The 12,696-nt window shown below is 38.5% G+C and overlaps 1 protein-coding gene across 1 annotated transcript in view; it reads right to left on the reverse strand.

Moving 5' to 3' along the window:
- DRD3 (dopamine receptor D3) overlaps positions 1-12,195 on the reverse strand; it is a 64,059-nt gene extending 51,864 nt beyond the window's left edge. The window contains exon 1 of the mRNA XM_003763596.3: positions 11,905-12,195. Within this exon, the coding sequence (XP_003763644.2) occupies positions 11,905-12,192 (288 nt within the window). The 5' untranslated portion in view covers positions 12,193-12,195. The remainder of the gene's footprint in view (positions 1-11,904) is intronic.
- Between the last annotated feature and the right edge of the window lie 501 nt (positions 12,196-12,696).

Raw genomic sequence — 12,696 nt, forward strand, 5'->3', positions numbered from 1 at the left:
AATTATTTGTTTTATTCCTGGAGAATTCTAGGGGTAGAATCATAGGACTGAGAAGTAGAAGAGACCTTGGGGACTATTATTTAGCCTATTTCCCTTCACCTTAAAAAATCTGGAAAGTTCATGGTCACAGAGCCAGGTTGGCCAAGGCCACAGCAAAGTCACAAATTAAACAGAACAATAATATTCAAGCTCAGGACTTCTGTCTACAAATCTAACCCTTGGTAGCCCTCTTGACGTTTCATAGCTTCTAATCTAAGGGTAACAGAGATGAGGCTCGGAACCCTTCTGATGTTTTCTGGCTCAGTGCTGAAGAACTTTGAGATAACAAAGAAAATTCTGGTTAGTCTTTTGGTCCCTGAGATAGTGAAGGAGGCTCTTTATCCAAGAGAGAGCCACAGTCAGGAAGAGATGCTTACCTAAGGGGTAAAGGAAAGTTAATCCTATTATCCCTCTCCCCCACTCTCCCCTTCCCAATTAAAGATGTCAGGATTCTTCAAGTCTTTCCTTTAGACTTCCTCTGATATGAGGAGAGGGTATTTCTCCTCATCTGGCACTAACAGTGCCTGTTTGAACATGATGGCACGTATGCAAACTTGCCTTGGTGAGCCTAAACCCGAAGTTCAAGTCCATAGCTGCATCTCCTCCCTTGCATTTCTTTCCCAAGCATGGTTGATTGAACAGCAATCACTAGTCTTGGTGGATTCCTCATGAGGTAAAGTATAAACAAGAGCAATAAGAACTTTCTTCTACTGCAATCATTTCTTAGAGGAAATGACCACTTGATGGACTGAGAGCATGATACAGATACTTCTGATTGAATGGATTATTCAGGCATTTCTGATTCAAAGTGAAAGTGAAATTCCCACTTGCTAGTCCCACAAAGGTATAACATTAATGTGTAATGTGTAAATATGTAATGTGTTAAATATCAGCTTTCCCTTTTCCTTCCCTAATCCCCAATATGATGCATGATGAGCTACTTTATCATGTTTTAAGTCTTTATCAATGAATGCTTCTGAATCTTTTGTGTTTTAAGCATTTCTTTTTTGGTGCAGATAATAAATGGCTGCCATATGCTTTTCTACTTTGTACTTTGAATGCCTTTCTAGAGGAATCTTTGTTTATTCTTTTTTGGGAGTAGCCTGAACAAACCTAGCTCTAAGAGATTTTCTCCAGAGTTATATATTCTTAGATGAAGGCATAATGAGACAGGGTGTGTGAGAAAAGCCTTGTCCCTTCTATTTAGAGATGAGACTCTTTGAGAATTGAATCTGGATCTGCAAAAGTCCAGGATGGGAAGTCTTTGGAGGAAGCTACCTTCCCCAGATCTCCTACTGGAACATTTCATATAAATTCCTCACTGTATTTTAAATGTGTACACTAAATCTTTTTGTGTGGGGGGTGGGGTTCAAGAAGAGTGTGGAGAATAAATTGAACATAAATTTAGAACTGGATTTGTCATCAGAGGACTTCTAGTTCTCCTTTTACAGATAAAGATGTTGAAGCCCCAAAAAGTGATTTGCCTAGTTTGATACAAATAGTACTTGAGAGAATTGGAATTCTAACCCATCTCTTTTTTTGAAACTCAATGTTCTTTTCACCTTGCCAGATTGTAGTTTTAAAACAAATGACAAATCACCTAAATTCTCTTAAGTCTCAGTTTCCTCATTTCTAAAATTGGGGCATGGAATTAGATTATCTCTAATTCCTTTCTAGCTCTACCCTTCTCTGAGTACATATTTATTCACAGTTTCTTAAGACCATTGTGAAGAGCTTCCATTTTCTTTATCTTATGGGAGGTTTTAAATTGCCTTCACTCCAGCTGGCTGTTTTCTTGGTTTAGGCACAGGCAAACAAATCTTGGGGATCTGAGGCAAGAGGGCACCTTTAATGTCTCTTGTTATCACCTTCATCATCAATCCCCAGGTGTCTTTCCTGGCTTCTCAAAGCTTTTCTTGCCTTTCTTTACTAACTCAGACTGATTATTTTCTTAGAGGCAAATTGACTCCATTCTATCAGGTTCTTTCTTTCTTCTCTGCCTCCCCTATCTCCATTTAGCTTTGTCTCATTTACGTTTCTATCTGTTTCACTTTCAAGTAGACTAACAACTCCCATTTCTAAAGCACTTTTAGATTTATAAAGCACTTTTGTCACAATATGCCCTTGAAGAGAGAGAGCACAACCATTATTATCCCCATTTTACAGCCAAGGAAATGGAGACTGAGGTTTGATGATTGCACAACTAGTGAATAACTAAGGCAGCATTTGAACGTAGGCATCCTGACCCCATGTTCAGTGCTCTATTGACTATTCCCTCCAATCTTTCCTTCATCCTTTCCAGAATTCTCAGCTCCTCTTTAAGTTTAGCATTCTTAGTGTTCTTCTGGCTGCTTACTCTCCCTTTCTGTCTTAATATGAGTGCATTAGACATCACAAAAGGAGCTTAACAGAGTGGAACAAAATTGGATGTTTATGCTTGGAGAAAGAGCCCCAAACAGCCTGCAGTCTGTAAAGCAGGAAATTAAAAGCTTGGGAGAGAGAATTTGAGACAGAATTCTTTGGTGTGCCACCGAGGAGTACACTTGAGAAAATGCTGCAACTGAATTAAAGGGACATCCAAGGCAAAGGTCTTTCCAAATTGTAGCCCTCACGGTGATGCAGCCTGTGGGAATCCACATGTTGAAAAGCCTTGTGCGCTATGCTTATCTTGATGAAGTGTTGGATCCTGTAGTACAGGGAAAGTCTTAAGTAAAATGGTGAACTCGAGTCCATTTAGCCTCTTCTCTCTGTTCTCTCTCACTGTCCCTCCTATCCCCATTTAGGCTGCCTCCCCACAGTATTTAACAGTACCTCCTACTCTGGTGTTCTCATTCTCTCTCTCTCTCTCTCTCTCTCTCTCTCTCTCTCTCTCTCTCTCTCTCTCTCTCTCTCTCTCTCCCTCTCTCTCCCTTTTCCTTCCCCCTTTCTCCTTCCCTCTCTGATTTCCTCCCTCTTTTCCTTCCTCCCGTCTATTTTCTTTCTTCCCTCCCTCTCTTCTTTCCTTCCTCCTTTACTCCTCCCTCCTTCTGTTTCTCCATCCCTTCCTCTCTCCCTCTCTTCCTCCTTCACTTCATTCTTATCTCTCTTCCTCCTTCCCTTCCTTCCTCTCTCTTTCTCTTTTTCTCCCTTCCTCCATTCCTCTTTTCCTCGCTCCATCCCTCCTTTCTTCTCTCCCTTTCTTCCTTCATTCCTTCCCTTCTTCCTCTCATGAAAGACTTCAACTCTTCTATCCTTTAAATTTCTCTAATTGTAATCCTTATTGACCATGCTTAGGGACTCTGTTAGGCCAAGAAATAATGAACTGATCTGAAGGTTGTGAGAAACTATAATGAAACATAAACCATTTTTTAGTTTTTATTCATGTAACTCTCTTTTGGCACTAATGAAATTGACCCTAGACTGGACAGATAATAGTCTTTACATTTTTAGAGAATCATGGATTCTCAGAAATTATTTAGACTAATTTTTCTTCAAGTAGGAAACTTCTCTACCATATCCCTCCTAAGAGGGCATTCAATTTCTGCATACATGCATCTAGTGATGAGGAAGTCACTACCTTTAATGAGCCCATTCTGCTTTTGGACTACTCAAATTGTTTCTTATTTCAATCAAATATCTTCCTCTGCAGCTTCCATCCATTACACTTTATTTTTCTCTCCGGAGCAGGCAAAATAAAATAACCATATATTCCACAAGAAAGTCCTTCAAATATTTGAAGTAGCTGTCTTATGCCTCCAGGTCTTTTCTTCTCTAGGGTAATATTCCTGGTTTCTTTAGTTGATATGCCTATGGCATGGATTTCTGTCTCCTCACTCTCCTGTTTTCCTTTGGGACAAACTCTAGCTTGTCGATGCCCTTTTGACTATGAGGTACAGAGAACTCAACACAATATTCCAAATGGAGTCTGACAAGGGCAGAGTGTACAATGATCTTCCTAGTTTTTCTTCTGTTAACACAACATAGGATTATATTTAAATTGTTTTTCTCCTCCTCTTCCTCTTCCTTCTTCTCTTCCTCTTTCTCCTTCTCCCTTTCCTCATTTTTCTCCTCTTCCTTCTTTTTCTTCTTCCTCCTCTCTTAGCTATAATTCATAATGTCAATTCTCATTATAATTATAATCCTCTAAAATCTCTGGGTCTTTTCCCAAATGAACTTTCATTTAGTCACATTTCCACCTATCTGAGTTTTTAGTTGATTTTCTATACACAGAAGGCTTTTTATTTTTGCCTTTTAAATTTCATTTTAAGAGATTAGACCCACTGTTCTAATCTACTCAGATTTTTTAAAAATCCTGATTCTTTTATCCAATATTTTAGCTTTAACTTCTAGCTTTGGAAGTTAAATAAATTAATGATCCAGCTTTGGATCATTTGCGAACATAAAAAACATGTATTCATTGATAAAAATATTGGATACAATGAGGTGAAGGATAGCTATTGGGCACAGTCCACTAAACTAAAGGTCACCTTCTGAGATGACATTAATCCACTAATTGCTTTTCAGTTCTGGTCATCCAATTCATTTAAATCCACGTAACTGTAGCTTCATCTTGTCCACAAAGATACTCTGAGAAACTTTGCCATGAGTCTTGCTGAAATCTAGATATACAATGTGTATACCTTGATCTACAAATCTAATAACCTTCTCAAACAAGAAAATTAAGCTAATCTGGAATGTTGTATTTTGGTTGAATCTACAAGGGCTCTTAGTAATCACCACTTCCTTTATTAATCATTCATAAACCTTCCCCTTAACAATAAATTCTCTAATTTTGTCAGGAATCAAGGTCAAGCTCATCAACTTTTGAAGTTTGAAGAACTCCCTCCCTCTTGCTTTCTTTTTCTTTTAATTGGGAAATTTGTCTAGCCTCAGTTGTGTAACACCTCTCCCCATCTATGTAATTTTTTTCAAAGATCACCACCAACATCACAACAAACACAGGTGCCAGTTCTTTCAGCATCTTGAGATGTAGTTTGCCCGGTAAGAAGCTAAACCTCATTGAGGGAAGATAGGTCTTCTTTTACCATCTCCCCATTTATCTTGGGTTGTTATTTCCCACTTTATAATGTTTACACTATCCTTATTGTTTCAATGATCATTCTCCTTTATGGCATAGGAAACAATAACAGAATAAGAGTTGAGTATTTCTACCTTCTTTCCTTCATTCATTATTATCATCCCACCTACTATGAACAATGACCCTGTCCCTTTATTGATTTTTCTCTTTTCCTTGGTATTAAAAATTCACAAACACACTCTCATCTTTTGGTATTAATATTAAATTAATTCAGCTAATTCTTAGCTTTAGCAATTCTGACATGCTTTTTAGAGAATTGTACCACTTTTTTGTATTCATTCTCAGTGACTGGCTCCTTTTTCCATGCCTTTTCAAAATTTATGTTGGTGGATAAATTAGCTGTGCATCTCTTTCAGTTTTTTCATCAGGTACTTTTGTCATCAAAAATTAATTAGTGAGAGCATCTCACCTCTTCTTGAACTGACTTCTTCTGAGGAATTTTAGATAGACCACAGGATTCTAGCTGGTCTTTCTCTGAACTCTGTAATAATTTTAATGCAAATAAAATGAGTTTCTGGCAAATCTCCAAAGAACCAAGATGCCCACATTATCCTTAATTTGGCAAAATATGAACTAGTTTTTCCTAGTTGGGGAAGGAAAAGAAAAGAGAAAATGGATACCTCTAGATAAAAACACACCCTCATTGGACTACTTTTTCCCCCAACAAAATCTCAAAAATCTTTGAATTTATTGTGCTTACTTTCACCCAGAAGAATATTTTTCATATAGATGTAGTCATTTTGATTTTACCCTCTCCACAGTCAACATTACTTCATTGTTATTGTTCCATTTGGTCCCCTTTCCTGTAGAGATCCAGTGTTTCTTCTTGCCAATTTAAATAATTTTATTATTAAGGAAACACAAATGATAATGATGCTATGCAGTCTCTCAGACACGTTGTTTTTCATGGTCTATCATCCTTTTCTTCTAAGAAAGCTACATTTTCCCCCTCTATCTCATTAAGATGTATAATCTACCACGGAGGATAAGCCTAGAGAGAGCATCAAGATCATTTGAGGATTTCTTGACTTCTGATTTAACACTTTGACATGAGCCCATACTGATCTCTCTTAGCTTCAGACCCTGTGATAGGGATAGATATAACATAGACTTAGCTAAGGACCCAGGAATTCATGTACCAACTAACAGACTTCTACCTACAGTGTACATAACCTGTGTTAAGATTTACTTTGATACTACATAGTGATAGCTGCTGAACATTTAAGAGCATACAACATGTTTTCCAGGGAGAAAGCAGAGCTCACTGATGTGTTAGAGGCTTCTGGATGACATAGAATAATGCAGAAAAGGAGTCGTGGGAATATAGGGAACATAGTTTTAGACCTTATATGTCATTTAGTCCAATCACTTTATTTTAGAATGTCATTGTTAATTAGAGTTTCCCTAAACAAGTTCATAGATCACCTGCCACCTACTCTTGGGCCTCTTGTACTTAGGCTGAGTAAGGTAGAAAAGTGGGCAGAAAATCAGAAAACTTATTTGAGAAAACTAAGACCCAGAATGTAAGTTGTCCAAGCATGGCATAGTGGGTAGAGCACTGGACTTGGAATCAAGAAGACCTAGGGTCAAGTCCTAACTACACTAGCTGTGTGACTGATTAGGCTACTTGATCTTTCTTTTTCTCACTTTTATCATTTGTAAGATGAGGGGGATAGCTCAGTAGATAGAATGCCAGACCTGAAATCAGGAAAGCTCATCTCTCTGAATTAAAATCTGACCTCTGTCACTTACTAGCTGTGCAACCCTCAACAAGTCACTTAGCCTTGTTTGCTTCAGTTTCCTCATCTGTAAAATAAGCTGGAGAAGGAAATGGCAAGTCACTCCCAATATCTTTGCCCAGAAAACCCCTACTGGGGTCACAAGCAGTAAGACATGAATGAAATGGCTGAACAATGACAACAATATCCCTTTCAACTCTATGATGCTAGGACCATAGATAGTAAGTGATAGAGGAGGACTCATACATCTAGTATTTCTTTCTGACAATCATTGAAACAAATTCATTATCATTAGTTTTAGCTTTGCGTTCTCTCAGAAACATTGTTTTAGTTTTTAATTCCATAACTACCAATCCACTAGACTATATCAGTGATTATATTTAAGATTTGTTTTTAAAATAATCTGAGAAAATTTCACATTCTTTTAAAAGAAGCAGCCACCTGTAAGTTTGTACCGATACCCTATGGAATGGAAAGGAGAGGAGACACAATGCATGCTATAAAGTGAAATCAGAAGTTCTTATTGTAGAGTAATCTCCAGACTAAACTCAAGCCCCTGTCTGTGAAGGCTTTGAACTAGTAAGAGTTTGATGGAAGGCTGTAACCTCAAAAATAGAAGTCCAGAGAAATTCAGAAGGTGATAGAGTCAGGAGAGGGCCTAACTAAGGGAACAAAACCACAATTTAATTTCAAGGAGAATGAAATACATTTTGTAATAGAGCTGGGTTTTCTGCCCACCTTTCTATCATACTCAGCTTTGGGCACAGAAATTCTTAACTTGGGGGTACAGAAGGTCCCCCTGGATAGATGTTTCTAGACAAATATGAATTTATATGAGAAAAAACTATATTTTAATTTTCAGTAACTTTTGATTGAAATTAAATATTTTCCCCAATTAAGAATTAAAACATTATTCTGAGAAAAGGTTCATAGACTTCATGTGCCTTTACCAAAGGAGTCCATCATAGAATAAAAGGTTAAGAACCCAAGGATGACTAGAAACAGTTTGTTGGATGTGGATGGTTAGAATTGTTGATTTATCTTTATCAAACCACAGAATCTAACAGTCCCTCAATGTCATATAGACATTTTTATGTATTTAACTAATTTCAACTTTTATTCAAGCTCCTTATTGGTAGGGACTAGATTTGAGGTTTCATTACTATAGAGAACTTCCTGGTAAGGAAATTCCCTCAATCAATTGATTGAGTAATTTTGCTATGATTTCTGGTCTTAGAGAATGGCCCAGAACAATAAGAGGTTAAATGATGTGCTCAGGGTCACACAATCAAAATGTATGTGAGGCAGATTGGAACCCAGGACCTCCCAGCTTTGAGGCTATTTCCCTATGGATCTAGTGATACTATCTCACTAACCAAAACCAATCTGATTCTCATTGATCAGTCACCAATAGTTCCCAAGCCTAGCCCCATTTGGTCATTGTTTGGGTCCTAACCCAACTCAGATTGAATGTAAATAATAATCTTTTCTGCTTTGGTCAGAAACCCTGAGGATTTATCCCTCCCAGATTTATTAATTTAGATTTTTTTTTGGACTAGGTGAAAGAGGAAATTCTTTGCCTCATTTCTTACTTAGTCTTAATAGCTAAATGGGTGGGATTTCAGTTAAGCTGAGACCTCTTGGAGACCTTAATTTAAAAGAGACCATCTCTAGTCATCCTAATCTTTATCTGGCCATTGGACCCAAATAGTTCTGGAGGGGAAAGTGAGGCAGCAGACTTGCATAGCCCTCATTTAAATCCAATTCACTCATGTGTCATGACATCATTTCCTTGATGTTACGGTCCTCTTCAAGAATAAAGAACAAACAACAAGGATTCAGAAAATAAACGGAGTGAGGGTCTCAAAACGTGCAACAGAAAAAATGATATATTTAGAGATATAGGGCTTGGGTTCAAATCCTGACTTTGCCATAGCCTACCAGTGTGTCCTGGACAAATCACTCAATCTCTTTGAATCACATCTATATAATGAAGGAATTAGATGACCTCTGAGATGACTGATCATCTGCTACATATATTTCTTTGAAGGTCCAAGGGGTCATCCCCCAACAAGATTTATTTTGAATATAGATCTTCTGAAAATAAGGTGGTAAAATGAAATTAAATTTAAGCAAATGATTACCTTCCAGTAACCACTAGATCTATTCTTGTCCAACCTATTTAATTTTCTTTTCTCCTATTTTTCTCCATTTCCTTTTTCTTCCTTTTGTCTTTGCCCCTCTTGAGATCAAATGCCTAATTTTAGTTCTCAGCCATTCTTTAATATTATTACTAACATAAGGTAGTCTTTATGTTTGAGGCTTTTGCTCTCCTGTGATATGTCATACATAATTAACTGTCACCTTCACTATTAATATTGGCTGAGATATTAATTTGATGAATCTTAATTTCACTTAATCATAGCATCATTATGATCCTCCATTGGACATTTCTTTATAAGGACACAAATTGCCAAGAGGAAATAATAATGGTATGTTATGGTGTTGTGGGGTAAAAAAATCTCTCTAGTAATTATATGTTTTGCTAGGGAGAGTATCTGTTCCTTGAATGGGTGACTGCACCCTGATTTCTCTGTTACAGAATAGATGTTTTGTCTTGATAACCTTTGGACTTATTTCATTTCACACATTCAAGTGAAAATACTTTAGAAAATAAACAAATATTCCTTCTGAGAAATAGTCCCTAGTGCCTGCGCCATTTTGTGTGCTGAAGGGCGAGGGGGGGTGGAGGGAGGAATATCTGGTCCTGTGATTTCATGGGTTTAGGGAATTCCTCTCATGGGTCCACAAATGTAACACAAAATCAACAAGTATTTATTAAGGTCTTACTATGTACCTTGCACTGTGCTCTATTACTTCATTCTTGGCAAAACGCTGAGAGCCAGGAATACAAATGTAATACTCCATTACAATAATTAGCTCATTTTAAGCCTCAAGGCCATATGTAATGGCCCCTGAGGTCCACACGGTTCTCTTTTTCCTTCTACAGCTTTAGGCAGCGGTTTGGCTCTCTGCCTTAATTTACATTTATATTTATCTCTAGCTAACCTTGGGCCCTTTGTGGTTGAAGCAAAATTCAGGTTACCAGAAATGTTCAGGCATCAGCAGGGGAAGTTGGGGAAAGAGAACTTTTCTTGGAACTTTCCTCAGTGGTTGATAATGTGGCTACAAAGCTGATGGTGTCAATCTGGATCTTGTATTCAGAGATCCCTCTAGAGCTGATGATAGTTCTCCCTTAGCGTCTTCCTCCTCCACCTCGGCTAAGTCTTACATTCTCTTTTTCGTGTTACTACTGCCTACCAATTCTGGCTCAGCTCCTAAGTCCCCACTCCTTCCTCTCAGCTGCCAAAGCCCTGAAAGTTCTCCCTTCTTGGCTTTCAACTAGTTCCTGCCTATATAAACATTCTTAGGGCCAAGTCTTTCATGCAATCTGAACTGACTTTCTCATGCAGTCCCAACTGATTTCTTGATTAGATTGTAAACTCTTTGAGGACAGGAACTGTCTTTTGCCTCTTTTTTTTTTTTTTTTTGCATCCCTATTGCTTAACACCATGTCTGGCACATAGTAGGTGCTTAATAAATGTTTACTGATTGATTGATTGATTGGTAAAGCATTGATCACATTTAGGGCCCCTGGGTGGCAACCACAGAGCGCTTGGAATCAGGAAGACTCATCTTTGTGAATTCAAATGCAGCCTCAGTTACTAGCTGTGTAAGTCACTGTTTGCCTCAATTTTCTCATTTATGAAGTAATGTAGAGAAGGAACTGGCAAACCACTTCAATATCTCTGCCAAGAAAACCCCAAATGGGGTCACAAAGAGTTGGACATGACAGAAATAACACAAGTGGACAATTGAAATGTGTTGTTAATATATATACACTAGCAACATCTCTCTCTGTCTATTTTTATGTCTCTGTTTTTCTTCTATTTCTCTCTATGTGTCTCTCCCCCTCCCTTTTTCTCTCCTCCCTCTCTCTCCCGCTCTCCCCTTTCTCTCTCTCTCCCTCCCTCTTTCTTTCCTTTGCCCCTCTCTGTGTTTAGCATCCTGACACTTTACAAAGGATGAGGAATTTTAGCTGATTGACTCTCATGCTAGTCTTACAAAATAAAAAACAAAAACAGTTCTTGCCCTCAAAGACATTTCATTCGAATGGAAGAGATAACATATACATGTAGTTCTATGGACACGAGCACACAGACTAGAGAGAATGGCACCTTTGAAGGGAAGACACAAGCAGGAGGGAGGCAGACCTGGAAAGGTTTTATGTAAGAAGTTATTCTTCAGTTGAATTTCTTCTTGATTCCCAAAACAATCTATCCAGTTCTAGGGTTTCTCTTACTGTTATTCTAAGTAACTTAAATGTTCATATAAAGCCTTGGTCTGGCTCTGCCTAAGTCAGTTATAGATATGGAAGAAACCAAGTTCCTGAGGTGCCCTAATCAGGCTGCATATTAATTTCTGGTTTCTCCTCACCCCCTTTCTTGTCTGTCTCCTCTTCTCCCTTTCCCCTTCCTTTGTTCTTCCTTTCCCACCTCCCTAATGTTCCCTAATTCCTCCTCTCTCTACTTGACCTCTGCCTCTCTGGTTTCCCGCCACTTTCTTCCTTAGAAAATAGTTGGACTGAGGTGAGTATATTTTTCATTCTTCCTCATTTTTCTCACAGACAAAGAAGCCTCATGCATGATTCACAGAAACCCGGGCATTCTTGGTTAGTGAAACCCATGACAGCATTTCTTCAGTCTAGTCATCATGCTGGGGACTTGGGAATGGAATCATTCCCCATTCTCTGCTTCTGATTTTGCGGAGTGACATTAGACAGTCACTGTATTTCAGGGAGCCTCAGTTTCCTCATTAAAATGAGCAGGATGCTACCTCTGTCCTCTTTACTCACTGGGAGGAATTGTGAAATGGAAAGTGTTCTGAATTCCTTGGAAGCAAGAGAGTTGACTGAAGGTAATTACACATACAGCAGTAGTTATGAACAAAATTCCCCAGGCTTGTCCTGTGGCACTCAGGCACTCTTACCTCCAGGTACACCACCCAGGGCATCACCAAGGTAGCCACAAGCAGGTCCGCCACAGCCAGGCTCACCACTAGGTAGTTGGTGGCGGTCTGCAAGGAGCGCTCTTTCAGCACAGCCAGACAGACCAGGACGTTGCCAAAGACGATGGCCAGAATGAGGGCACAATAGGAGAGGGCATAGTAGGTGAGGGGGTGGGGCAGTCCTGGTCCAGTTGTGTTCTCCTTCCTGCATGTAGAGTTGATGGAGCTATTGAGTGGACTGAGGAGAGCCATTGTAAGAAGGGAAGTCATCGTCCTGACAGGGTTCCCTAGAACAAGATGGAAAAACAACATTGATCATTACAGTTCATCTTGTACTTTTATGTCCCTCCTTCTCAATATGATAACAGTGAGCATTTATATAGCTCTTTAAAGTTTGCAAGTACTTTTACATATATTATTGCAGCTAATTCTCACAATTACCTTAGAAGATAGGTAGTTAAGTTATCCCCATTTTAACTGATGAGGAAACTGAGACAGATAGGCTAAGTGAATTGCTCAGAATCATACATTTAGTTAGTATTTGAGGCAGGATTTGAACTCAGGTTTTGACTCCAATTCTAGCTCTGTATCCATTGCACTACATAGATGTAATTTAAACAGCGGTAGGTAGGATTCAAAACCAGGTCATCCTATCTTGATATGTCTATGTGCCTCTTTTCTTTTCTGTCCTCCTTTTTTCCTCTTTTAAAAACAGAAAAGTACATGAGATTTAGTTATTACTCTTGAGGATCCCGAATCTACCAGTATAAATGA

Source organism: Sarcophilus harrisii, chromosome 3, assembly GCF_902635505.1.
Source record: "Sarcophilus harrisii chromosome 3, mSarHar1.11, whole genome shotgun sequence".
NCBI lineage: Eukaryota > Metazoa > Chordata > Mammalia > Dasyuromorphia > Dasyuridae > Sarcophilus > Sarcophilus harrisii.